At 35.3% G+C, this 26,016-nt stretch overlaps 1 protein-coding gene across 1 annotated transcript in view; it reads left to right on the top strand.

Moving 5' to 3' along the window:
* LAMA2 (laminin subunit alpha 2) overlaps positions 1 to 26,016 on the top strand; it is a 329,486-nt gene that overhangs the window by 125,527 nt on the left and 177,943 nt on the right. Inside the window, exons 10-12 of the mRNA XM_065733920.1 lie at positions 5,786 to 5,946; positions 10,703 to 10,843; positions 12,064 to 12,237. Coding sequence (XP_065589992.1) covers positions 5,786 to 5,946; positions 10,703 to 10,843; positions 12,064 to 12,237 — 476 coding nt within the window. The remainder of the gene's footprint in view (positions 1 to 5,785; positions 5,947 to 10,702; positions 10,844 to 12,063; positions 12,238 to 26,016) is intronic.

Raw genomic sequence — 26,016 nt, 5'->3', positions numbered from 1 at the left:
CACTCATGTTCAGTCCATCCTAATAGTAGCAACTTACTATTACCTGTTATTATGACATTGAGATCATTTGCAATTGTCCATACAAAAGTGAATATGGAATCTATGCATTTTAAACTACTTTATACTACAGCATTTAGGCTTCCTTGGAAAATCATTACTCTTCTTTCCAAGCAGTACTGGCTGGATTTTAAAAAATAGCCATTTTAATTGTCTTTTAAGTACCTGCAATGTCTGTAAAGTTTGCAGACATACAAAATTTCATAATTCAGATGCTTTTGTGCACTGAAGTTTTTTTGCTACTGCTTCTTTATGTACGGTATAAGCTCAGATAATGATCTTAATTTTTGCTGAAAAACTTTCTCAGACCTGGTAGGATAAATAAGGGTCAGTCTTCATTCAGGCTTTATAGAATTTTGCTAAACAGACAGTCCACAGTGACTTCCACAGCATTATTTTTGGAATATATATGCTGTTGAGTAGGACTCAGAATGACAAGGCCAGTCTCTTGATTACAAGTTTTTTCATGGATTTGGAGCATAATTTTTGCATAGGTTTATTTTTGTGTAATTTTGAAAGACAGGTAGGCTAGAAAGAAGTTGATAAAATTCATATTTCAAGATGACTCATCCTCCAGAATGAACTTCTAAACCTCTGTACATTTAGAGATATGTCAGAAAATGATAATATTCAGGAAGAAAACAGTGGAAAACAGCTTTAACAAATAAAACCTTATTCAGAAAAGGTTCTATGAAATAATAGACTAAAAACATAAGATGTACTGAAATATTAACTCTTTACTATAGCAGTAACAAAAGAAGGACCTTAAACATTTACTGTGAATCGGAATTTAATTAGCTGATTGACATAATAAGTGCCACAGAGGGTTGGTAAAGATAATCACATGTACACTGATGAGAATTTACATACTGTGTAGAAACATGAGCCTAAATTTTGCCAGTATGATAGTGTTGTAAGCTAAAGAAGGTGTCATCTAACATACAGACTTACTATATCCACAAGTATAAGAGCTAGAAAAATATCTGTTAAAGTCTCCACAGCTTCCTCCCTTTGTGATGTAGCATACGAAGTATTTTAATTAATAGATACTATGGTATGAACCTTATAAGAATGGAAGTTACAGTTGTGATGGAAGTTGAGTTTCAAACTCTGACCTCTCTTCCTCAGTTGCTAAGAGAAGAGAGGAAAGGACAATTCTTGATGATAAACTAAAAAAAAAAATGGACTGACTGGGCAGTGAAGGAGAGGCTTAAATTTAAATGAGTATTTGGAAATTTTATTACATGCTGAAACATGTTATTAACTTTGAATTTACTGAGGCTTGAGTTGTGAAATCTAAAGAAGGGATACATTAAATTTCCAAATAAGGCAGACCTATTTCTAAAAAGGCAAACTTATCTGTGTCTTTCGCTGCTCAAACCAGGTATATAGCACAATTATTTCATCTGAATCATAGAATCATGGAATGACTTGGGTTGGAAGAAACCTCAAATATCATCTAGTTCCAACTCCATTGCCATGTGCAGGGTAGATAGACTGCCCAGAAACCCATCAAGCTTGACCTTGAATGCCTCCAGGGATGGGGCATCTGTAGCTTCTCTGGGCAACGTGTTCCAGTGACTCACCACCCTGAGTAGATAATTTCTTCTTAAATTCTAATCTAAACTTCCTCTCTTTCAGTTTAAATCCATTCCCCCATGTCTTGTCACTATCTGTCCGTGTAAAAAGATAATCCCCCTCCTGCTTTGCAAGCTCTGTTCAAGAACTGGAAGATAATAACAGTAATGAAGGTAATAATAAGGTCCCCCCAGAGCCTTCTCCAAGCTAAACAAGCCCAACTCCCTCAACCTTTCTCCATAGAAGAGATGCTCCCACCCTCTGATCATCTCTGTGGCCCTCCACTGGACTTCTTCCAGAATCTGTACATTTTTCTAGTGCTGGGGGCCCCAGACCTGGACACAGTACTTCAGTCAGGGCCTCACAAGGTTGGAGAGAGGGGGACAATCACCTCCCTCTCCTTGCTGGCTGCCACTCTTTTGATGCAACCCAGGATACCACTGACCTTCCAGGCTGCAACACCTTGCATTTGGCCTTACTGAATTTAATTTGGTTCTCATGGGCCCACTTTTCAAGACTGTCCAGGTATATTTGGATGGTATCACTTCCATTGTGACAACTGTACCACTTAGCTTGGTGTCATCAGCTAACTTTCTGAGGTTACACAATCCAAAAGTCTAAGTCACTGATACATATGTTGAAGAGCATTGGTTCCAAGGGAGATCCCTGGGGGACATCACTTATGACTGGCCTCCACTTGGATGTAGAACCATTGGCAACAACCCTCTGGCTATATCCATCCAGCCAATTCTTTATCGGCTGATCCTTTCTAGTCCGTATCTCTCCAGTTTAGAGATGAGGGCATGGTTTGGGACTATGTCAAAGGTCTTGCATAAGTCCAAGTAGGGGACATCAGTTGCCCTTCCACTAATGTCCACTAATGTCATCACTTGGTGAAGCTCTGTGATCTTCAGAGGCATAGATGTGAAGCTCATTGGTCTGTAGTTAACCGTATCTTCCTTTCTTATAAATGGGAGGGATGTTTCCCTTTTTACAATCACCATGGACTTCATCTGACAGCCGTGACTTTTCAGATATGATGGAGAGTGACTTGACAACCATGTCAGCCAGCCTCTTCAGGGCAATAGGACGCATATTGTCTGGATCCTTAGAACTGTGCACATTCTGCCTCATGAGGTAGTCTTAAACTTGCTCTGCTCTTACACTGGGGAAGATGTTGCTCTCCTAACCTGATCTTGGAAATTCACAAACACAAGGGACTTGGGAAGCCTGACTGTCAGTGAAAACTGAGGCAAAGAACTTGTTAAGTACCTCAATCTGCTCCACATCTCAGGAGGACAGTTTTCCCTTTTCATTTATCAGAGGGGATATACTCTCCTTTGCCTGCCTCTTGTAGCCAGTATACCAAAAAAAAAAAAAAATTCTTGTTTTTACATCCCTTGCCATGTGTGCTTTGGCTTTCCTGATTCCATTCCTGCACACCCTGACAGCATCCTTGTATTCTGCCCAGGCCATTCATCCACTGCTTCCACTACTTATAGTTTTCCTTCTTTTCCCTCATTCTTACCAACAGGTCCTTGCTCAGTTATGCTGATTTCCTGCCTCCTCTGCCTAGTTTCTTATTCTGGAGGAATAAGTGTCCCATATCTGGAGGAGCAGAAGTTTCTTTCGTAATACTGTCTAACTAGGGTGCACTGACCCAGTTTATAAAAGAGCCTGAGGTCTGTAGTGCTGCAGGTTTCCAACACTGGCTAGCTAAGAGAGCAATTCAGAAATCTGGAAAGCTGCCAGACCATAGTCAAAATCCATGGAACAAATAATTTTAGTTAGAGAAACCATAGAAAAAGAAGAAGCAAATCTAGATTTATTCATATAGAATTGTCTTTCTTCAAAATCCTTGTAGAACTGGACTTTCCTGAAACCCAACTTATCCGAAAAAAGGTATATTTTAGAAGCTAATTCCAAATGAAAAATCCAACAATTGCAAATGGCAGGTATAGAGTTTATAGCCTGGATATTAGGCACTCAAGGAAGATGCATTCTTCAATTCAAGTGACATATCTTAGCTAGGAAAGAATAAAATCTATTTAAATTCTAAAAAGAAGTTCCTTGTAAAGAACAGAAGTTATATCCAGCTGAGAATAATAGAAAAAGATGATAATATATATATATGTGTGTATATATACATATGCAATAGAAAAATATAATATAATAGAAAAAATACCTGACTGGTTCTATAAGGTCATAATGTTAGCCTTACGTAAAAGTATTAAAAAAACAAAACAATTATTTAAATGTTGCTGAGAAATACTTCTTCAGATAAATAAAAAACTAAAAGATGACTAGACACTGAAATTTACTTGGAGTTTAATATGACTAAGATGTAATTGGTTTATAAGAAAAGAACTTAAGAAAGAAAAAGACAGTAAAAAAAGCTAGATGAATTCTTTGTATTGGTGAACAGAAGAGCTCAGGGATTTTCCCACTTTTTTTTTCCTGGAAACGTGGAGCAAGTTGGAAGAATCATCTTAGACAGATGTGTCAGTTTCAGAGCAAGATGATAAATGAATAAGAATAAAAAATATTAGATAAATATGGCATGGCATATACGTGGCATCAGAGGTAGTTAAAAATTAAGTTGCTAAAGTATGTATATAGCTTCATAGTACTTTATAAAATATAAATTAATCTCATATAATATAAACTGTTTATCCAAGTTGTCAAAGGAAGGTAGAGGTTTCTAGGAAATCAAAATCATGAAATCTGGTTTCTGGTTTAAGAAGATCAGTAGAACTAAAATGAAGAAAAATATTTATACTTTTAAAAATTTGTGGCTAAAATGGGCAAAACTCATGAGCAGTTATGTTTGTTTTTGCTTTGTTTTTGGTTTTTGTTTTTTATTTTTTTGTTGAGGACAGTATTCCTTATGAATCTGTTTGAAGAAGCTAATGACATATGAACAAAAGTAAATTTGTCAAACACAATATTTTGATGTTCAGAAAGTTTTGACAAGATTCTTCAGTGAAAAAGTGGAATAGAAAGAGGAAGAAGGATTCTGTCACAGATGAGTACTTGGTTAAGAGAATAACTGGACCTTTTTCACAGTGACGATCAGTATGAACTGCTGAGAATATTCATATTTAACCTGGAAAGGGGATGAGTAGGAAGGTGACAAAGTTTGCAAGTACAAAATCTTTCAGCACAGAAAAATGAAAGAGCTGCAAAATGTTCAGAGATCTTAAGATAGTCAATGGATGGGTAGTAAAATAACTGATGATATTCTGTAGCAATTAAATGAAAAGTAGAGTGAAGAAGAATGTCGTTCTACTTATATATTGACTACAGTAATTTTTGAATTAGACATTAGCAATTGTGAAACAGCTCTAACAATTACCTTAGATTGTGCCTTGGAAGTACCAGCTCAGTGCTGGCTCAGCAGTAGTAAAAGGTCCACACAGACTTAAGAAATATTACTGATGTTTTAAAAGCAAAACTGAAAAAAAATCATGCCACTCATAAGTCCACACTATACCCTTTGTTCTCCTTAAATAGTTTATTAGAATGGAAATGGTAAGTAGTAGGGATTTTCACCTATCTACAATAATTTCTTTTTAAAAAGAAGTTTTTCACATACAAAAGACAATTGTCATGTGGAATAGAGTAGTTATATTGAAATCACAGACTACATGGAGACAGTGAGAAGGAAATTGTTATTTGCTGTTTTCTATGATATGACATTTAAAGGGCAACAAATACAGATTTATTCTATATCAGTGTTTAATGTCACACTACACATCGCTAAATGCAGAACTTACTGCTAGGGTGCTTTATGGATTCTGGAAGCAAAAGCATATTCAAAAGTAGTTATGCAAATTAATGGAAGTGGAGTTTTTCTGATCTGCTAGATGCAAGGGCTTAGGGACAAGTTACAGTTTAGAAGATCTGTAATATACAGATTTTGGGAAGCTCAAAATTCAAATAGCTATACTCAGCTCTCAGACAGAATACCGAGTCAAGTCAGCGTAGGTCTGAGGCAGAGTTTGTTACACCTACATACCAGAATATGTATGAGTATGTTACAGAGTTTATTACACCTGCAGAATATGTTGCTTTAAGCGCTCTAATAAAAATATCCAATAACAGTAATAATAAATCAAAGGTGTATCATGTTTTTTTCCTCTTCCCATAGACATGTTGCCTGGCTTCTGTCACTGCAAGACTGGCTATGCAGGAGAGCATTGCAGTAGATGTGCCTTGGGTTATACAGGATATCCTGACTGCCTGCCCTGCAACTGCTCAGTGGAAGGCAGCGTGAATATTGACCCTTGTGTAGGTCTCTGTATTTGTAAGGTAAGGATGTTGAATTCTTGTGAGCCATAGGATGATATTAATGATACTGAAAGATTGCAGTCAGTGGTCTTCTATCACATAGTGTTGTTCCATTGTCCTGTTTAGGTACATTAGTGTCTATGGCAGTGAGTTCTTGTAGAACTCCTGTTCTTGGTCCTGTGAAGCCTTGGGCTGCTCTGTGTCATATTAGTGTTCACTGTAATTAAAATGGGCATCTAGTAGCCTGTTGTATGACTTAGAATGGACGCTTAAGAAGCTCATGAATTATTTACTTTGAATTCCTACCCCTCATCTGTCTAGAAACTATATGTTTGAAGTATTATGGACTCTAAAACTATCCTGAAATATGACCCCAAATGAAGAAATCCTTTGAACAGATGGTGTATTAAAACAACAAGAAGTTGTCATTTAAGAGTTGTCATTGTAGATATAACACTCGCTCTTTTAATTCCATACAGAGGGCATTCTTTCTTGCCTTGAAATTGTCATTTAGAAATCTCTTATATTTAGCCTTTTTTGTTTTGTTTTGCTTTGATTTTTTTCTGTTTTCTTCTTTTAGTCATCCTTTCTATACAGTGAATTTCTTAATTTCTAAGAAGCAAGTTTAAAAATGTTTATTTTCTTCTGCTTGTTTCTATGTACCTTCAGCAAATCATATGTTAATACATCAAAAGAAAGCATTTTTAAATAAAACACTTGCATTTACCTCTTACAAAATACCAAAATTAAAAAAAAACCATGCTTTACAAAACAAGTGGTGATGTTCTATAAATCAGTTTAGTAAGTTAGCATGAACATGATCAAATGACAATTTATGGTATGGTGGGTCAGTTTTTGTGTGTCAGACTTGTGGAAGTTTCTTTACAGAAATTCATTAAAAGGATTAGAAAGAAATGTGAATTTTAAAATACATTATATCCATAAGTACTAGAATGTACAAGAAGTACTTGACTCCCCCAGTTCATGCTGCATGCACTTGTAAAGATTTGGTGTGACAGCTGAGCAGCACTGAAATCTAATCAGAGAATTAACCTTATCCTCACTTTATATATCAGTCACATGCTTTCTGTCAAAAATAAAATCTATCCGTATTACAGTTCTAATTAATTGACTACTGAGTCTACAAGGTCAGAGCATATTATATTCTGAATAGAAACAATGATCAAGATGTCATATGCTAAATAAAATATAACTACTGCTGAGTAGTTCTAAAATGAGTGAAGAAGTAATCAAGATATTGTTCCTATCCCAAAGCATTTGCTGTTTACATGCTTTTTTTCCTTCTTGGTTATCCTTTACCTCCTTTTTCATTCCTGTGATCTCCTTTTATTGTATACAGTAGAAAAAATAATGACCTTTGCAGACAGCTAAGATACTGATACATACGCATTTATTTTCACTGAAAATCGTCAAACTCAAGTCAAAGTAGATTATGATCAAAAGGACACTGAAATCATCAGATTAGCAATGCTCCATATGAAGACTAAAGAGGGATGTCTGAACAAGTTAATAGCAGGTCTTAGGAAAAATGCTTCCCTTCTTTTAATCACATCTTTCAATTACATATAATGAGCTTTGAAATGTACTAAAGATAGTTTTCTTGTTAAGGAAATTGACTGCTGAAAAAAGTTCTAAGGGCAAGCAACAAAATGTAAGTGAGCATAAGATTGTTATCTCAACCGCATTAGCCAGAGTAAACTTATGTAAAAAAAGGTGAGGAGCAAGTATAAATGCCTGTTTTATCTCTGATTGGTTCAGAAAACTTTTCCTACTTTGTGTCTTATTCATACCTACTAAATTCAGTGAATTTCGTACCTACTAAAAAGAATTATCCAAGTTTACTCACTGACGTCATTCCTGTGACTGCAGAGTAGGACAGGTTTTCATTTAAATAAGTATGTCTGCTTTTTAGCTGTCTTGTGATTAGTTAGTTAGGTTGGTTTTTTTTTCATTTCCCAATCTGTATGCACTAAACACTTCATAAAGGTCTGAAACTTTTAGGAGCAGCGTTCACAACTGTAGTTTCTACATTTGAGTTTGTGAGAATTTGGGTGCCCGCAAACTCCCATGCATTATAATACTGTTATTTTTTTAGATGAATCATGAGGAGCTGGCTGATTTCAGCAAACCTATGACAATAATACGTTAATTGATTTACCCTGAAATTGGTGGTGAAAAGGTAAAAATAGAGTCCTTGAAATTAATGAGATGTCAAAGGTAAAAGCTACTGACTCATAGTTTTGAGTTGTACTGCAGGGATTTTTTATTTGTTGTGGAGTCTTTTTTATGATGTTTTTGAAGAGGAGAATAGGTATAGTACAGTAATAAAGATAGAGTGAAGATACTTTGCTATGTATATCTTTAACGTATAAAGCCTGCTTTGAAAGTAATGCCTCCTATTTTATAAAGTTGGCCCACGACATCAGAGGTGGAAGTTGGTGGTGTGGCAGTAGACGTGTAACCTTCCCAGCAATATTCCATTACAATTTATTGCTGTGTGACAGATGGCAGCGGAGGGGCAGTCTTGACCAAATGGCTTCTGACATGAAAGTGCATATGAAGCAAAAGGAGTGTAACTAAATTCCTTCCTGTGGAAAAAACTTCACTCACTGGCATTCATTGATGCTTGCTGAACAATTATGGAAACCAGACAGTGTATTTGAGCATAGTGAGATGGTGGATACTGTTACATCAGTGGTGACAGATATGTGAAAATCAAGCCATGTTCTGGATGTCCATGCAGATTTTTACGAGCATGGCATGCATGCCTCTTGTTCTTCACTGGCAAAAATACCTAGGTAATGATGGTGACTATGTTGGAAAATAATGTTTTGTAGCTGAGAATTTTCTCTGTCAAACAGTCTTATTGAGCTCTTTGAATCTGTTGTAGTTCTGAAAATAAATATAGGACATTACTTTCACAGCAACCAATGTAAAAGTGGTTTTTAATGTCATAAAGCAAACAAAGATGATGACAGACCCTTTATTTGAGGTACATGTGCTATAGAGCAAGATATCAAAGCAAGAGGAATTAACTTGCTCCTCCCAGAAACAATTTGGAAAAAAGGATGAGCTTAGGAATGCAGCCTTCTCCAGTTTGAACTCTGGTGCACTGGAAAAGGAAAGGGAGGCAAACTGCGGAGGCTCTGTGTGCATACATGCTCCCAGAAGCATGGCTGGAAGCAGCACGAGGGGGAGAGAGGACAAACAGTCTGGGCTTCACCCCACCGGTCACTTGGGTACTCATTTACTGTTCACGCTGTGACCTGTCAATTCTATTGCAAATGTACAGTGGTGATAGCCTATTTATATTTTTGTTTGATCTCCATATTTTTCCCTGTAGCTTTGCCTTATCTTCTCCATCTTTGCTTCATCTTAGCTGTGAGGCTATCAGATGGCTTTTGTTGAACTTAGTGCAATATTTTTAAAGCAAGCTTGGTCTACACAATGTGGGCAGGCTTTTCATAATGTGTTCATTTCTGCTGACTTGCAGCCAATGATTTTGTCCTGCATGAACACCATAGAGACCTATCTCCAGGATTAAAGAGAATGTATATTATGCGGTATTTGGAAATATATTGAATTACTAAGCCAATGCCATAGCATATTACTTGAGCAACACGTTTCTTGCTGAAAAGAATGCTTTCTCTTTTCCTATAGGACAAATTGATTAATTGGTTTAGGTAGCAGGACTTACTGCACAATGCAAGTTTTCTCTGAGAAGCATAATTACAAAATGCTAAGTTTAAAACCATTCAAGTTCAGTGACTGCTTTCTGTGGAGAAGAGTTTGTAACCTGTCTGCGTGGCTGTCAAATACATGTGGAAATGCAGCCCTTTCCACTCTTGGATTTAGCCTTGTTCCTGCTATTAGTGGTAGGCCACTGAAAAGTTGATAAGCTGAATGACTGGTATAACTAATACAATGTACTTGTAGTTCGTGTCACCTATGAATATTGATTTGAATTTTGAGGGTTGCAGTGATGTTAAAGGGCTCTCTAGAACCTGTCTTATGAGGAAAGGCTCAGTGACCTGGGTCTGTTCAGCCTTGAGAAAAGAAGATTCAGAGGAGATCTGATCAGTGTCTATAAATATCTAAGATGCAGGAGGCAAAGAGGCAAGGCAGGATTCTTTTCATTGTGAGTGGTGATAGGATGAGGGGAAATGGCCACAAACTGAAGCATAGGAAGTTCCACACAAATGTGCACAAGAACTTCTTCACAGTGGGGGTGATGGAGCAAGCTGCCCAGAGAGGCTGTGGAGTCTCCTTCTCTGGAGATGTTCAAGACCCATTTGGACACTTACCTGTGCAACCTGGTCTAGGGGGCCTTCTCTGGCAGGAAGTATTGGACTAGATTGAGCTCCAGGTCCCTTCCAGCCCCTACAATTCTGTGATTTCTTCAGCCATACCTACAGACTAAGGTTGGAGAGGCCACAGCATTTTGTTGAATACTTCCTTCCCTTCTCACTCCCTTAAGCATACAGGAGATAAATTAGATTAGTCCCTGAAATCAAGTACATGTTTTCATATGGAAAAAGAATTAAAAATCTTATGAAGTCCAAATTCTGTATTCTGCTATTTATAGGTAAGTGTATTAGCTTACTGTGTAGAGGATCTAATTCTTATATTTACAAATAAGAACAATGATTCCTATAAATATCTCTGTGGCTCTGCATTAAAGCAAAAAAGTATGAAGCTGGTTATCTCAAGCTCTAATCCGTGACAACTGGAGTAATATTCCAATGTGCCTTTTCAGGAACATGTTGAAGGAGAAAACTGCGATCGTTGCAAATCAGGCTTCTTCAATCTGCAGCAAAATAATCCCAAAGGCTGTGAGGAATGTTTCTGCTCTGGGAAAACAAATGTCTGCACAAGCTCTCACTTTACATATAGAAATGTAAGAAAATTCCTGCTGTATTGGTGTATGTCATTGATTCTGTTTTTGTGGGTTCTCACATTCTGTTGCCACCAGAGTGCTTTTTACTATAACACTTTGTATCTTTTTTTATGCCCTGTACATTCTGTCATTTATCCTGAAGAAAAAAACTGTAAAAAAAATTGTTTTTTCTTCATTCGGCAAAGTTATGAAAAATGTGCTATTGAACAGGGATAAGTGTAGAAGAACTTAGAAGTGTCACAAATGAAGCCATGTACTTCAGTCCTGGAATATGCTTACATAATCAGTAATAAAAGCAATGTATCCACAGAGAAAACCTCTTTTATTGTTATTATTTTATTAGATTTGTAAACCTGAAATAATTAATAACTTTGGAACATTGAATGTACAACATTCAGCTTACATAAGGAAAAGGGTTTCCTTTATTATTTTTCAAAATTTACTCACTGATTCCACTGTAACAGATGTATGCTACATATTCATATCTGTATATCTAGGTTGGGAAATATGTTTCAGATCTGGTAGCTTCTTGTCTTGGCTGCACAGTACGCTATAAATCTGAATATCATATGCCTAATGTGTTCATCTACATGCCGGTATCTTGAAAAATTTCTAGTCCACAGCTAAAGTAGTACATTGTTCTGATCACATCCAGGCTCCAGAAGCCTTTCTTATATGAACAATATGTTCATCTCTGCTGATTCAAAAGCTTTGATGTTCCCCAGTTTTTAAGTTTTTCTAAAAAACCTATACATTTAAACTTGTAATTTGTAACACTTCACAATTACAAACTAGTATGAATTACATTGCCTATGACAATCTGAAAATATATATCCATTTGTCAAGTCATCTTCTGTACTCTCTCGTGACTAGTATTATTTATTGTAAACTCATTCAATATATTCAGAAGAATCACACTTATGCATGTAACATTAAACTTCTGCCTCCCTCTGGATGATACAAAGCACACTACTTCAGACAAAAACTACTCAGGAGTTCTAACTCCCGTATGCAGAAAATTAATGAAATTTTTATTGTTATTTACCCTGTTATTTCTTTTGTTTTTAAGCTGCCTTTAATCTTATTTATAAATATCTAGTCATTTTTTAAAAAAATGGAAGCATGAGAGATGGTGACAATTGAAATGATTTGATGTCTTAATTCTGATTGTAATATGGTTTTTTTGTTTGTTTGTTTTGTTTTTTTTTTTGCCATCATAGATAGAAGACATGAATGGTTGGTATCTGGTTGGCTTATCCGGTCTCATCAGAGTAACTCCTAAGCAAAAGAATATTGGTGGGCGTCAGCAGCTTAGCATCAACAATGTGTCTGCACGTAAAGTACTTCCACAGACTTATTATTGGAGTGCACCCAATTCTTATTTGGGCAACAAAGTAAGTGCAGATGGTACTTGCCTCAACGCTAATTTGGTTTATTGGTGGGGGGGGGGGGGAGGGGGAGAAGGCTTTCAATTAGGGTGGAACTGAGATCAAGTTGGATAGCTATCTGACCAGCAAAATTTCAAGCAGAAAGGAATATGGCATATATGGAGTGTTGTCCCCATTTATTTTTATGCCTACTACAACAATGGACTATTCTTTTGATGCAAAAAATTTACAGAGAAAATTAACTAAGTGACTTTGATCTTAAGCCCATGTTGGGTTTCTGCTGTCAAGTATTAGAGTAGTCTTTATATGTTGCAGCATTATTTTTTTTTAATGAATTAGCTGGCAAGTAGTTAATCTTGCCCTGTTCTCTTCCCACTTTATCTCAGCTCTGAAAACTCATCCTTTCAACTGCTTTTCATAAGATGGAAGTTGTGTATCAGATGTTGTGGGGGTGTGTTAACAAAACTTTAATGTTTAACAAGAGATTTGTGTAGGGAGTACTTTGCCCTAGAACTCAGAAGATGCTGTCGTGTGCTCTGCACCAGTTCTAGTGCATATAATTTTCCTAGTCTACATGTGTGTGCATGCACACATATTCATTCCTTGCAAGTTTATGCCAAATATTTGCTTTCTAAAGTCTTGAGTGCTTTGGTGGTCTGAGTCTTGAGCTTTTAGGCTTTCTGCTATTATAAATGCTACTCGCAAGAAAATTCTTTTTTTTTTCTTTTTTTCTTCTGGAGAATAAAAATATGTTCTGATTGAGTTCTAAATGTGAAGATATAAGAAATACAAAGCTGTTTATCTAATACTGATTATAGTAAAAGTTTATCTCAAATACCAACACTAAAACAAACGCTTTTCCCACTGTACTCTCTTCAAGCTAGTCAACTTCTTATTTATTTGTTTTCTTCTTGCTGGCTGAAAATCAACATGACAGAAGGTAAGTGAGCATGTAGAAACTAAATAGAATCATTCCAAAGAATTGGGCATCTTGTTCAAGGCAATAAATTTTTAAAGGTAGTCAGGCCTATTTCTTTGGTTAAGGGAGAGTTTTTCTATAATTTCCCATATCTAGTGAACTTACCTCGTGACAAGAAGTGATACTTTTCCAGACAGCATTTCATCTGCTTCTATTCTGTGAGCAAAATAATGAAAAGAATGTCCACAATTTATTTGAATATGGAAGATATTTTTTCAGTATAGTTTGGAGGTCCTTTGTTACTGTCAGACATCTGTCTGAATGAAAAAATATCCTTGATAACAAAGCTATATAAATTTCCGATACTACGATAGTATTGAAACCATCACAAATTACCGTAGTACAGCTGAACTGTCACATTGCATCATGTAAATTGGAGTCATAAAGACCTGCTTAGCCCATATGATACAATGGGGCTGGAATATTGTCCTTATTTGTAAGCTCAACCATTTATATATATGGCTGCAGCTGGATAAAACGAAACAGCTGAAACTTGATGAAAACACTCTTTCCTGAGATTGATTTCTAGCTGTGATGAGGTGTGATAATTGGTTTAGCAAAGCAAGCAAGCTTCTTTAAGAACTTTTGCCTTAGAAAAAGTAAGGAATGATTTAGGAAATCTTGTAGCAAGATGTACACGTATATTGTAATTCACAAATCTTGTCACAGATAACCGCTTGTCCTTTTTATTGTTAAAATTACTCTTTTTAAATGATACTCCTGAAAATAGAATTGTTACAAAACACAGTAACCGTTCTGCATTTTCCAATTTTCAAATATATCTTAAAATCCTTATTGAAAATGTTTCTTTTAATATAAAGTTGGCACATTGTGTATAAGCCTCCACAATATTGCTTGCCGTATGTACACTATCTGCTTGTTTTATATCTCTCAAAACTCTTCTTCTGGATTAAAAAAAAAAATAATTGCTTTAAGTGGGATGTTGTGAATGTGAAGCCTTGAAACCTTCAGCATCTTTTCTCATAGGTTGTATTGGACTACATGAAACTAGTCTTTGTCTCCAAAGAGGCATTATAAATAACAAGAGGTTATAGATGGTGCATGATCCTTTTTATGTAAAGGTGAGACTAGACTGTAGATTGTTTTAACATCACTCTATCCTTTCATTCTCCTAATATATGACATAGATGCTTGTAACACATATTATTGTATGAATACAGATTTTTTTTGGGGGGGGTAGAAGCCTGTTATTTTCAATGCCTGACTATATAATACATTTTTGAACTGAAAGCCGTTTTTGAAGCAGAATGCAATTTGGAAGTAATCTGGAGGAATATAATTTCTAGAAACTAGTGGATAATTGGGGAGAATAAATTTAAAATGGCTAGTATTAAGGTTTAGTAGGTATCATAAAATAGTTTATCTCCCTTCCTGCTCTGTAATAACCTACTGATCTAAGGATCTAAGAGTAATTGTGAGAACAAGTGGTCTGTTAAAGCTAGTAGTTACTGAAAAAAAATATTTATTCTATAATTTCTGATTACATTGTTAGATGTTTAAAAGCATCATTTGTTTTTTCAGCACTTTTTTAACAACTAACCTGTAAGTGTATATTAAATACTAAAATATTTTTGTAAGTTTGTCTGAAAGTCTTATGAGTTACACTCCAATACTATTTACCAGAGCACTGGAAGGAGTATAAATTAATTAATAATTAGGTACTGATCTCAATGAAATGGTTTGAAACACCTGTTATTTTAAAGTCAAAATGGAAGAGTTAAGTGGCTATGATGTTTCAAAAATCTTGCAGTATCTATATGCTGTACCTGATTTCCTTTGACATCTCTGCAAAAAATTTAATTCACATCTCTGAATGCTTTAATCAACACCCAGTATCCATTTACAAATTAGATAAGTGTCCTCTAACTCATTTGGTTGGGTTTTGAACAGTTATTACTGCTGTCATTGTTCAGACTGCAAACAACAAAGCAGAAGCTTTAAAACAGCTCTGCTACAAAACACCATTGGATTACTAATAAATTTTAAGATTGAGTAGTTTCTTTCATCAAATGTAATTTTGTGGTTGTCATTTGGACTAGTTCTACAACATGATTCCATTCAGCATTGTTCATGAAGTCAGACTGCATCAAAAATTAGAGCAAAAGATGCTTGAATAATGGGCTTTGTTAGATTGAAAATATTCTAGTACATAGTGTTTCTCAACTCCATATACTTTTAAGCATCCATATATGCATCCATTGTTCTTTCTCTGAATGCTAGTGAAAATCAGGACAGTGGCTGAAATTTTTGTGTTAACTCTGTGCATGCAGAACAATAAGGGTGTTTTGTTCAACTTAATGATGCCATTTCATTTCTTTTGCCTATTCTTTTACAATTAGCTGTGTAACCTGTTTGCTAGCTTTAAAAAGTCAATGTTTCTTTGATTCTAGGCAAGAAGACTGTAATAAGCCTGCAGCCAGTATGTAAAAAGTTAAAAAAAAAATCTATTAGCTTTTAAAAAGTATTTTACTATGGAAAGCTACAGGTGAGGATGGAGTGGGCAGCTTGTTCTTTTTTTTTTTTTTTTGTTTGTCACATTGTCTGTTGCAGACTGTCCAGCATACATCATAGGATTAAATACTGAATTCTAAAATAATCATAAACTAGGTCTTTCTTTGTGACTTCTATGTTTATTTCCTTCCATTTGTTTTCATTTCCTAGACAACTGTGGTGCAAAAGGCAGAATAATGTAAAGCAAATTGCAGTATACAGCTCACAGGGGGAGAGGAAAGAGTTGAAATCCAAGACATAAAGAAGCGTAAATAATACAATAATCAGCTGGAACAAAAATGCCAGGATCAATTGTCTTAAATTATTAATGCATCTAAACCCAGAAAGCTTCATCTAGTATTTCTGTCGTGTCATATGTCAAGACTTTCTAGTCTATAGGACATTCCTGAATTAGATAAATCCCCAAGTCGTTTTCTTGATTTTTAATTTTTGCCTCAAAGAAGAGAACAATCTAACACCTTTTGATACAAATCAAGGTGCAAAATAAATTCTTATTGGAAACTATGTTTTTCTGCCATTACTTTGTTTAGAAATTCATAGGATTCCAAGGAACAGCAGTGGCTAACAGCCTACAAAATTACAACAGTCAGCTCTGTCTTAAATTTAGCCTGTATATATCCACATGAATTTTATCAGGGAACTGATGCAGTGAAACTTAACTTGTCTAATGTTTTCTTCCATAATGTGCCTTTAAAAAACAGTTCTTTTTTTTTGTATGGTTGTGTGAAGAATTTAGGCCTGTGTGTAGAAGATTAGTTAGCGCAGATGCATTTCCCTAATCTAAATCTAAGATTTTGGAACAAAATGGCAGTGCTTGAAGGATCTTCTGATTGTCTGAAGGATGGTTTTTTAATAGTGATGGAAGTCCAACACTTAATGATGAATTAGCCTTATTTATATCCTGTGCACATAAATGAGTTTCAGCCCCAGATTTATCCATGTAACCAAAAAACATCTGTGATAGGAAAAATAAGGAGGGGATGTAGTAGGGAACGTGATTCTGTCATTGACTTACAAAAAATAATTTTCTGCAGCCTTTCATTGATTCTTAACACCTTTGAGTGAAATGGTTACATTATACACACATTATTCTTATGTGTGAAAGAAACATGAATAGGCATCAGCAGCAAGTAGTATTTGAGAAATTTCCCTTTGGTGTAACATCTCTGAATTTATTCACATTTGCTGGAAAATCTCAGATGTTTTGAAGTTACATCTAGCCAACATAGGGCAGAAAATTAAGATGGATCATTTGAACTGAAAGAAAAATACTTCAAATTCTTTTGACTTTCATATCTGAATGCATATTTCTAGGTGAGGGAAAAAAAAACCAAAACCAACCTGATTTATTTTATTGGTATGTTTTTATTTTCTAACAAGTAAACCTAGTCTAATATAAAGAATGTAATTTTATTCTAAATCAGAATCTAAGTTGATTGAAATTGAAACTAAGTCCCCATGATGAGCAGACTCAGTCAACTGTATGGTATGGTTTTCAACTTCCATTAAGTGTGCTTCTTAGTTTAATAGCAGTTTTTTCAATATAGCTTCTAAAAAGTGAGATAATAGACAAATTCTGATACTGATAGGAATAGATATATGTCTGGAGTACAAATGAAAAGCAAAATATTTTAAAGATCGGAAACACAGCTGACTGATGCTTTAAGTTTGTGTAACTTACTTTACACAGCTTAGATTATTTTGCTTTGATGAAATATTCTCTTAGCATGACTCCAAGAAATGTGATAAAATTTTATTTGTGAATCCTTTCATAGTGATGGCTAGCCAAAACTTTCTTGATCCTTAGAAGAAAATAAAACAGCCTTGGGACTACTTTATTTGGTGTTGTTACTCAATACTGAGGAAAAAAAACACCAAAACATAAGTACATTTCACATACTTCCTTCATTTTTAATTCTTTCTAATGATGATAACCCCTTGGGACAGTTCAAGTACAGCTTTTGTTGTGATTGCAGTGGAAACTAAGGATACCTGATAGAATTCTTCGTGCCAGTAGTAGTATCATGTATCCCATGATACATGTAATTTCTTTTTGCTGAAATCATCTTCTGCTGTAAAGAGGAAATTTATTATAGGTGAAATTATTTTATAAATCCCAAGTGTCATTTGCTTTAACTTCTTGCCCAAGTTTGCTTTGAAGGTAAGGATTTTAATCAATAGAGGCAGTTGAGAAATGGAGAAACAAAAAAAAAAAAAAAAGGAACGTAAATGTTAAAGAAAGAATACCAAGGAAATAGTGATAGTAAATTTCTTGATAGATTGAAAGGTCTTAATATTTTGAAGTCTGATCCAAAAATTAAAATACTGAAGGATGAAAGTAAGCAAAAGTCTGTGACTTAGAGAAAACTGATATGTCAAGTGATTTGTGGTGAGTGCTAATGAACACGCATGGTGGCAGTGGTTTTATGTGCTTCTCCTGAGCTTGAGATTAAACGCTGATTACTTAAGACTGCTAAGCAACTGACATTTAAAGTGAGGACATATGGTGTTTTTTACACACAACATATCTTTTCATCAAATAAGCTTTTGCTTATTTGATTTAACTGGAGTTACTTGATGATCAGAAGTTACCTGGAGGTAAATGATATAATGGAATTTTCTGTGTGGTGTCCTGTGATATTTTAACCAGTTCATAGGTCTGGTAGACCTAAATCAACTTTGTTAATGCTACATTACAACCATTACCATTAGAAAAAAACTCCTATATTTTTACAATAAAATATTGTTCTACTGTATATTTTAAAATTTGAATAATAGTAATTAAAGGCAAGAATGACCCATTTTTAAATCACAAAGCACTATTACTAACTAGAGTGTAGAGTAAAGGAAAAAAGGCGTCCAAAAAGTTGCTTTTCCTTTTATTCTACATTTGCTTCTGGGAAGTAATAACCAGTTTCACAACTAATTCTAATAGGAATTAAATGATTTAAAATTCTTGACTTCATAAATATTAGTCAATGATATAAATATAAAAATTGGTGTGATATTTAAATATGATTGGTGTGTGGTGGCACCACTACGCTGAGTGCCTTACAAGCTCTGTTTTTCAGAGCGATATTCCAGACGTACTAAATCTCTTGTCAATCACCAAAAACAAGGTATCAAAATCCTCGCTTTTTTAATATTTTGACTTAAATACAGAGAAAGGCAAAATATCTTACGCTTCAGATATTTTGATATTAATATCAGACTTCTGCAATTTTACTGGGTATGTCTGGGCTTGAGTTCCCATTCTTTGTATCAGCCTGTATGATGCTGTGCTTTTTATTTGTGTCTAAAATAATATAATTAAAATGCCAGCCTTTTAACTCTTACTGAGTAGAGTTTGTACAGCATCAAGGTTTTCTCTCCAACCTCTGTCAGTAGGCTGGGGATGGATGTGTCTTCTATCAATTGCTTGCCCAAGACAGCTGGCCAAAGGGATATTTAACATCCAGATAACATCCCTGTTTAATATTTTTATTGATGACCTGCATGAGGGGATTGACTACACCCTCAGTATGTTGCAGATGACACCAAGTTAGGAGGAAGTGTTGATCTGCCTGAGGGTAGAAAGGCTCTACAGAAGGATCTGGGTAGGTTAGATCACAGAATCATAGGGGTTAGAAGGGACCTCCAGATATCATTGAGTCCAACCCCACTGCCAAAGCAGGTTCCCTACACCAGGTCACACAGGTAGGCGTCCAGGTGGGTCTTGAATATCTCCAGAGAAGGAGACCCCACAGCCCCCCTGTGCAGCCTGTGCCAGTGCTCCGTCACCCTCACCGTAAAGAAGTTCTTGCACACATTCGTGCAGAACCTCCTGTGCTGCAGTTTCTGTCCATTCCCCCTTGTCCTGTCTCCACACACTGCTGAAAAGAGTCTGGCCTCGCCACTTTGTCCCCCACAGCTCAGATATTTATAAACCTGGATCAGGTCCCTTTCATTCTTCTTTTCTCAAGGATAAAGAAACCCAGTTCACTTAGCCTTTCTTCATAGGGGAAATCCTCCAGGCCTTTCACCATCTTTCCAAGAGATTCCTGTCTTTTTTGTACTGGGTAGCCCAGAACTGGACACAATACTCCAGATGAGGCCTCACCAGGGCAGAGTAGAGGGGGAGGATCACCTCCCTTGACATGCTGGCCATGCTCTTTTTAATGCATCCCAGAATGCCATTGGCCCTCTTGGCCACGAGGGCACACTGCTGGTTCATGGTCAATCTGTCATCCAGCAGGACACCCAGGTCCCTCTCTGCAGAGCTCCTCTTCAGCAGGTCATCCCCCAGCCTGTTCTGGTGCATGCAATTATTCCTCCCTAATATTGAGGCCCTGGAGAATGTCCAGAGAAGCGCAAAAAAGCTGGTGAGGGGATGGGAGCACAAGTCTTTTCAGGAGCAGCTGAAGGGAGCTGGACTTGTTTAGTTTGGAGAAGAGGATGCTCAGGTGAGACTTTATTGCCCTCCACAACTACCTGAATGGAGGTTGTGATGAGGTTGGGGGTCCACCCATTCTCCTGTGTAACTAGTTTTAGGATGAGAGGGAATGGCCTCAAGTTGTTCTTGGGTAGGTTCAGGTCATGTATTAGGAATAGTTTATTCTCCGAAAGAGAGGTCATGTGCTGGATTAAGCTGTCCAGGGGTTGACTGAGACACTATCCCTGAAGGCCTTCAAGAAACTTGTAGATGAGGTACTAAGGAATATGGTTTAGTGAGCAATACTCATGGTGGACAGTTGGACTAGATGATCTCAGAGGTGTTTTCCAACCTTTGTGATACTATGATTCTACAATATTTCCCTAGCATGTGATGCTTGTGATATGCTCAATAGTAAAAGTTCAGGAAAAAGAGGAAGACTGTGACATGGGTTTGACTATGGCATTTGTCTAACAACTGCTACATCTGATGTGGCCCTATTTTCCAGGAAACTGCCTGCCACAGGGTAGTAGAGACTCTTGTTCCTCTTGTTGCTTTGCCTTTGTATACAGCTTTTGCTTGTCCTGTAAAAATGTCATTATATTGATCTTTTCACTTTCCTAGAAGGGGGAGGTAAGATTTAAGGTGCACGTTTGGCTGTTGTCTGGGGCTAACTCACCACAACTCCACTGGAAGTTATGGATGAAATAAAACCTTTAAGTATTTAACAAAAGAAGTTTGCACTTTAAGGCAATTGGTAGAAGAACTTTTAGGAGTATGGTTGCTGAGAATCAAATGGGAACCAAAAGCTAACAAGAATATAACACAACAGTGATTGTAAGTTTGAAGTATTAGTTTAATTTTAATGTCTTTTCATACATTCATTATCCAAAATATTTTAATATCGTGAATCACTCACACATTGATCTAATATCTGAACAGAGCATCCTTTAAGTCCTTTAAATCTTGTAGGTCCTGTGTCTTGTACACACAATTACATCTGTCTCATCTATTCTACCATTACCTGACTGCTAAAGATTTCTGAATGGATCCATAGTGTTTCATTAAAGTTCTAGCAGACAAAATGAGCTCTATTCCTTTACATTCCCATAAGGTTTACATACAGTAAGCTGTTAGCAGGACAGAATTATCAGAACAAAGATTTTATTTTCCAAAGAGAGACTCTAACTAACTAAAATAAAATTTCTTTTGAAAGGAAACCTCAGTGGAAATTTTAAATATTCAGAAAGTTTCTAGAAGGGATGATTACTCTAACTACAGAAATAATTTGTCTTTGTCTTCCTGGACCCAAGAGACAAAGGGTTAAGACAAGGTATTTGACATATTGAAGGAATAATCATGAACTTGAACCCCAGTCTTGAACTGAGATGAATTATTAAACACATGGTTTGTTAGGTGATTGAATATTACCTGCAAAACACCACTCATCTCCTTGAGATGCATCTATGGTTAACTGAACTGAACCAATTAGACTGACTGTCTCTTCAATGAGTTGTGAACTATCAATGGTAATAGCTTATTATAATGATAAATGAACTGATCTCTCAAAATGAAACCTGAGTATACACTTCAGTAGTTTTCCTGAATCACAAGACCATTACCTCTCAACTTCAGATTGACAGAAGCATCAACAGTGAGAGTAGATAGCATGCATGAGTAGATGTGGGTGATTGTTGAACCTGAATGAATATATTTACAATTATTTTTGGTGAAGGTTTGTTTGTTTGTTTTAATGGACCTACTTGAACACTCCATATTTGCTAGACGTACCTAATGTTTCTCACAGTATGTGCAGTATCAGTCCTGTCCCCTGAGATGGCTGGAATAATTTCTGATTGGAATCTACTTGCCTTTTCAGTCTCAGGGGCATTCTATATTGTGATGTAGGAGAATACATTTTTTTTCTAATTGAAGAGTTTTACTTGTTTAGCACCTATCAGTCTTATCAATCTGTCCAGAAGTAATTTCCTCATAATACTAAGAAAGTTAGAGGGACTGTAACGCTACCAGTTTTTTTTCATTAATTTCTTGCATAGTTTTGTAACCTTCAAATATCATGGAATACCTACACCAGTTGTGGATCATTTCTTTGTTTTGTTTAACTCTCTTTGGGGACAGGACACTTTTCCACGTGAAGGCAGTTGTTTCAAAAACTTTCTGTACAAGTTTTCTTCTGTTGCTTTTGTGTATTTGATTGATTTATAGTTAAGGATTTAAATTTATTTTATTAATTTAAAATAACACTACCCATATTTATCTTCAGTTTACCATCCAGAAAAAAGAGCTTAGTTGTATATCAAATTTTTAATTAATTTTCCTAAGAAATTGCTTTTATAAACTTTTGACCTATAATTTGTAATGAACAAGATAGCTGCAGTCTTCTGTGAGAGCATAACTGAGGACTTCATTGAATGAAGGCCTTAAGCTATGCAGCTAGCCAGTGAGCAAAGGGACACTATTTTTATCCATGCCTCCCTCTTTAATGTGTTTTTAATAGGGCAGAACATCTGCAATTCTAAGTTTGCTTTGCCATGAACTGGATGGCAACATTAATATTGCAGCAATATTAACGCATATAAATACTTTGAATAGTAGTACGTAGTTTTACATCAGTATTTTGTTTCTCATGCTCCAGAAAGTCATAGTAATAATATTCAATTTACATTAAGGAAATTGTTTTTGTTTTCTTTAAATATAAGGTTATCAAGACCTGTTATATTATTGAGGAACATTTTCTTCTTATATGTTTTGAATAAAATGAGACGGTACACAGCTATACATACATCTAGTTATTTAAGATGTTTGCTAAGTTAAAAGAACAGATAAAAACCAGAAAACTAAAATGAAAAACAAAATGAGTAGTAGATCAGTATCCTGTTGTCATTAGCTATGTTAAAAAATATTTCCTAATTTAATAAACCAAGACAGTCTAAACTAATAAAAATAGTGGAATTAAACTTTTTTTTCTTGCAAATTGGATTTGTGACAACAGATGTCCTTAAAGTTAATCAAATAAATAGAAATGTTTAGTCAGCTGTGTCTTATTACTTAAGTATTTGAGTTAATTTTGTTTAGTCTGCTATGATGAAACATCCTTTTGAGAATGAACTTTCTACACATTTACTGCTGTGGTTCATGTGATACCATGTACAATCCAGTAAATTATTCCTCTCTTTCATAGATGATGTGGTAGTTCAAGTTAGATAGATGCACAAAAATACAGTTTTGTCAGTCTCTTATGGCTTTAGTTTTATGTCATACATAAAACACATATATGCATTTGAAAACAAATAGGTTTATAAATTTGTCTCAACTGTCCAACAGAAATATGAATGTATAACACAAAGCATTCAAGAAAATAAAGCTAGCTACATACAATTAAAGACACTTAGCAAGTTAGAGATACGAGGATGATCAAGGCAACCTTTTTTAAGCAAACTTCAAGATTTTACATGAAAGCTAGCTGGGAATTCTTCATTCAAATACTCACTTGGAGTCTTTCTACCAAACGTTTTCAAATTTTCTTGAAAAATTACAGTGAGATAGTTTTTTCATAGTTTGGTCAGTGGCATTGCCATATCAATTCTTCTGAGCCTGTCTTGCATTAATGTAGATTTTCTGAGCTACTGTGGTGTGCATTTGAGGATCTGTAGTTCATGTTTTTTACTTTTTCTATTACTGAAAATACATTAATAGGAGTTGAAATTTTTTAATATTTGGTAACAAACACAGCAACTCAAAAATCTCTCCTTCTCAACGTGACTCATCAAATAGATAACCTAATTAGTGAATCAGCAAACTCATTACCCAGCCTTCACAGAACTCTGGAAAAAAAGTTCACATATTTTAATCTAAAGAATGAAAATTTCCCCTTAAGTTATATGAATTTTGACTCATTATCATATACTTTTGGATTACTCTCTGTATACCTTGCTCATTGACATTGAGAGTGTTGCTGTAGGAAAATACGAAAAACAGCTTTAGTTACTTTTTATAAATCATTGTTCAGGTCCTTTCTCAACTTCTTTTCCAGTGCCATGAATGAAGTCAGTTTTGAGGAATATGATAATTCTGGGCTGTTGATGTACAGCATGTTAAGTTTATTCTGATCACATATAGTTTCTTCCAAAAGGAAAATGTTTTTAGTTTCTCTATTAGATTTTTTTTTTAATTATAATTCTTGCAAGGTGTCTCCCAGTATTTTGGATGCCTAAATGCTGTAGGATCTGTTTAGAAAATGTTTGTTAAATGATAAATAAAACATGCTACTACAAGTGAACCTCATCTTTTTCGGAATGGAGCTAAAAATTAAAAAGTTCCTAGAACATCTGTAGTTTTATTCTTCTGTTTTCTTCCAGACTCATTTTTATCAGAAAATGAATTTAAATTGTGTCAGTTTCCTTCATTTAGTAACCATTTAAACACATCTGTATAGAAGATACGCAGAACTTGTAGCTGTGTTCTGCTGTTCTATTCATGTTTATAGAAGACATGAGTCTAAACAGACTTTTGACCTTGCCTACTTAACTTTCTGATATTTTTACAGCAACAAATACCATTTCATATTCAAATGACAAAATCTTCATAAAGCTGAAAAATCATCTATGAGATTCTTTATTTATGTATCTGAGATTTTTTCTGTGATGATAGGGGAAATCAACAGTAAAAATGTATCTAGTGACTATCGTGACCCATGTCTTTAAAAATGAAGTTCCAGCCTAGTAGAAGTTGAATGTTTTTTTAGTGTGGGAAGGCTCAGCTTTCGTGATTACTAAAGCACATATATTACTGCTGCAACATTTCATAGAAGTATGAGTTATTTACCAAATTGTGTTCACTTTACCTGAAGAATATAGTGAATTTAAGTTTCTATTACAGACCAGGATTCATTTTGCTCCAGGCAGGTAGTGACTGAAACTTTATAAAAAGTGGTTGTAAATTAATGCTTCATTAATTAAAAATGATCAATCACAATGAGTATTACTGTCTAAGCTGAATTATGATAAAATACTTATGGAGAGATAAATAAAATTCAAAGTATAGCCTATGTATATTATTATGGTCAGTGTTAAAACAATGAATTCTGGATGAATGTAGTAGGTGGGACAGTAAAGGAAAATTTTATTTAGTTGAGTTGGTAAAAATGCATAATTTTTATCATAGATTTATATTGTTACTTGTATGTGCAAAAGTTGACTGTGAATCTGGGAACATCTGGAATATTTGAACATAGCAGCAAAATGTTCTCAATCATCGCATTAAAAGGACATCTTTTTCATCTTTAAAATGTTGAAAATTCAAAGAAAGTTGTTTGAATACTGCCCTATAGGCCATAAATCTTGTCTTTTCTTTTGTATACAAAGCAACTTAAATAGAAATCCCAGCAATACGACAGCAGCAATTAAACAACCATTTTATTGTTAGTATGCTTTATTATTCTGACTGTGTGAACAAAAGCATGAATACTCAAGAGACATGAGCTTCCCTAATAAGTAGTACATTTCTTTGGAACAGCATTCTTCTTGTTAAGACCAGACATGAAAGCATTCAGTAAGTCAGCTCCAGCTATGAGTAACTGGTGTGTTCAATGAGCTCCTCAAAGTTCCTAAGATTGTTACTATTGTCCATAGACCTTATTTGCCATTGTAAGCTTTCTGAGAATTTGTAACATGTTATCTTAATTAATTTATTCATTCCTTGTTAGTTTTTGTGCCAGTTCTCCACAAAGAGATTTAGATAACTACATGCTGTAGAGATAATTGTGTAGCTAATGATTGAACCTGATATATCACTTGTTCACACTGAGTTCTTGTGTTTAGGGAGGAGAAAGGGGAAAAAGTGG

This window comes from Cyrtonyx montezumae, unplaced genomic scaffold (assembly GCF_038088225.1).
Source record: "Cyrtonyx montezumae isolate F1298 unplaced genomic scaffold, pur_monq_1.0 scaffold_0, whole genome shotgun sequence".
Taxonomy (NCBI): Eukaryota; Metazoa; Chordata; class Aves; order Galliformes; family Odontophoridae; genus Cyrtonyx; species Cyrtonyx montezumae.
Note: the sequence above shows the minus strand (reverse complement) of the source record. Positions and strands in the feature narration are given on the sequence as shown.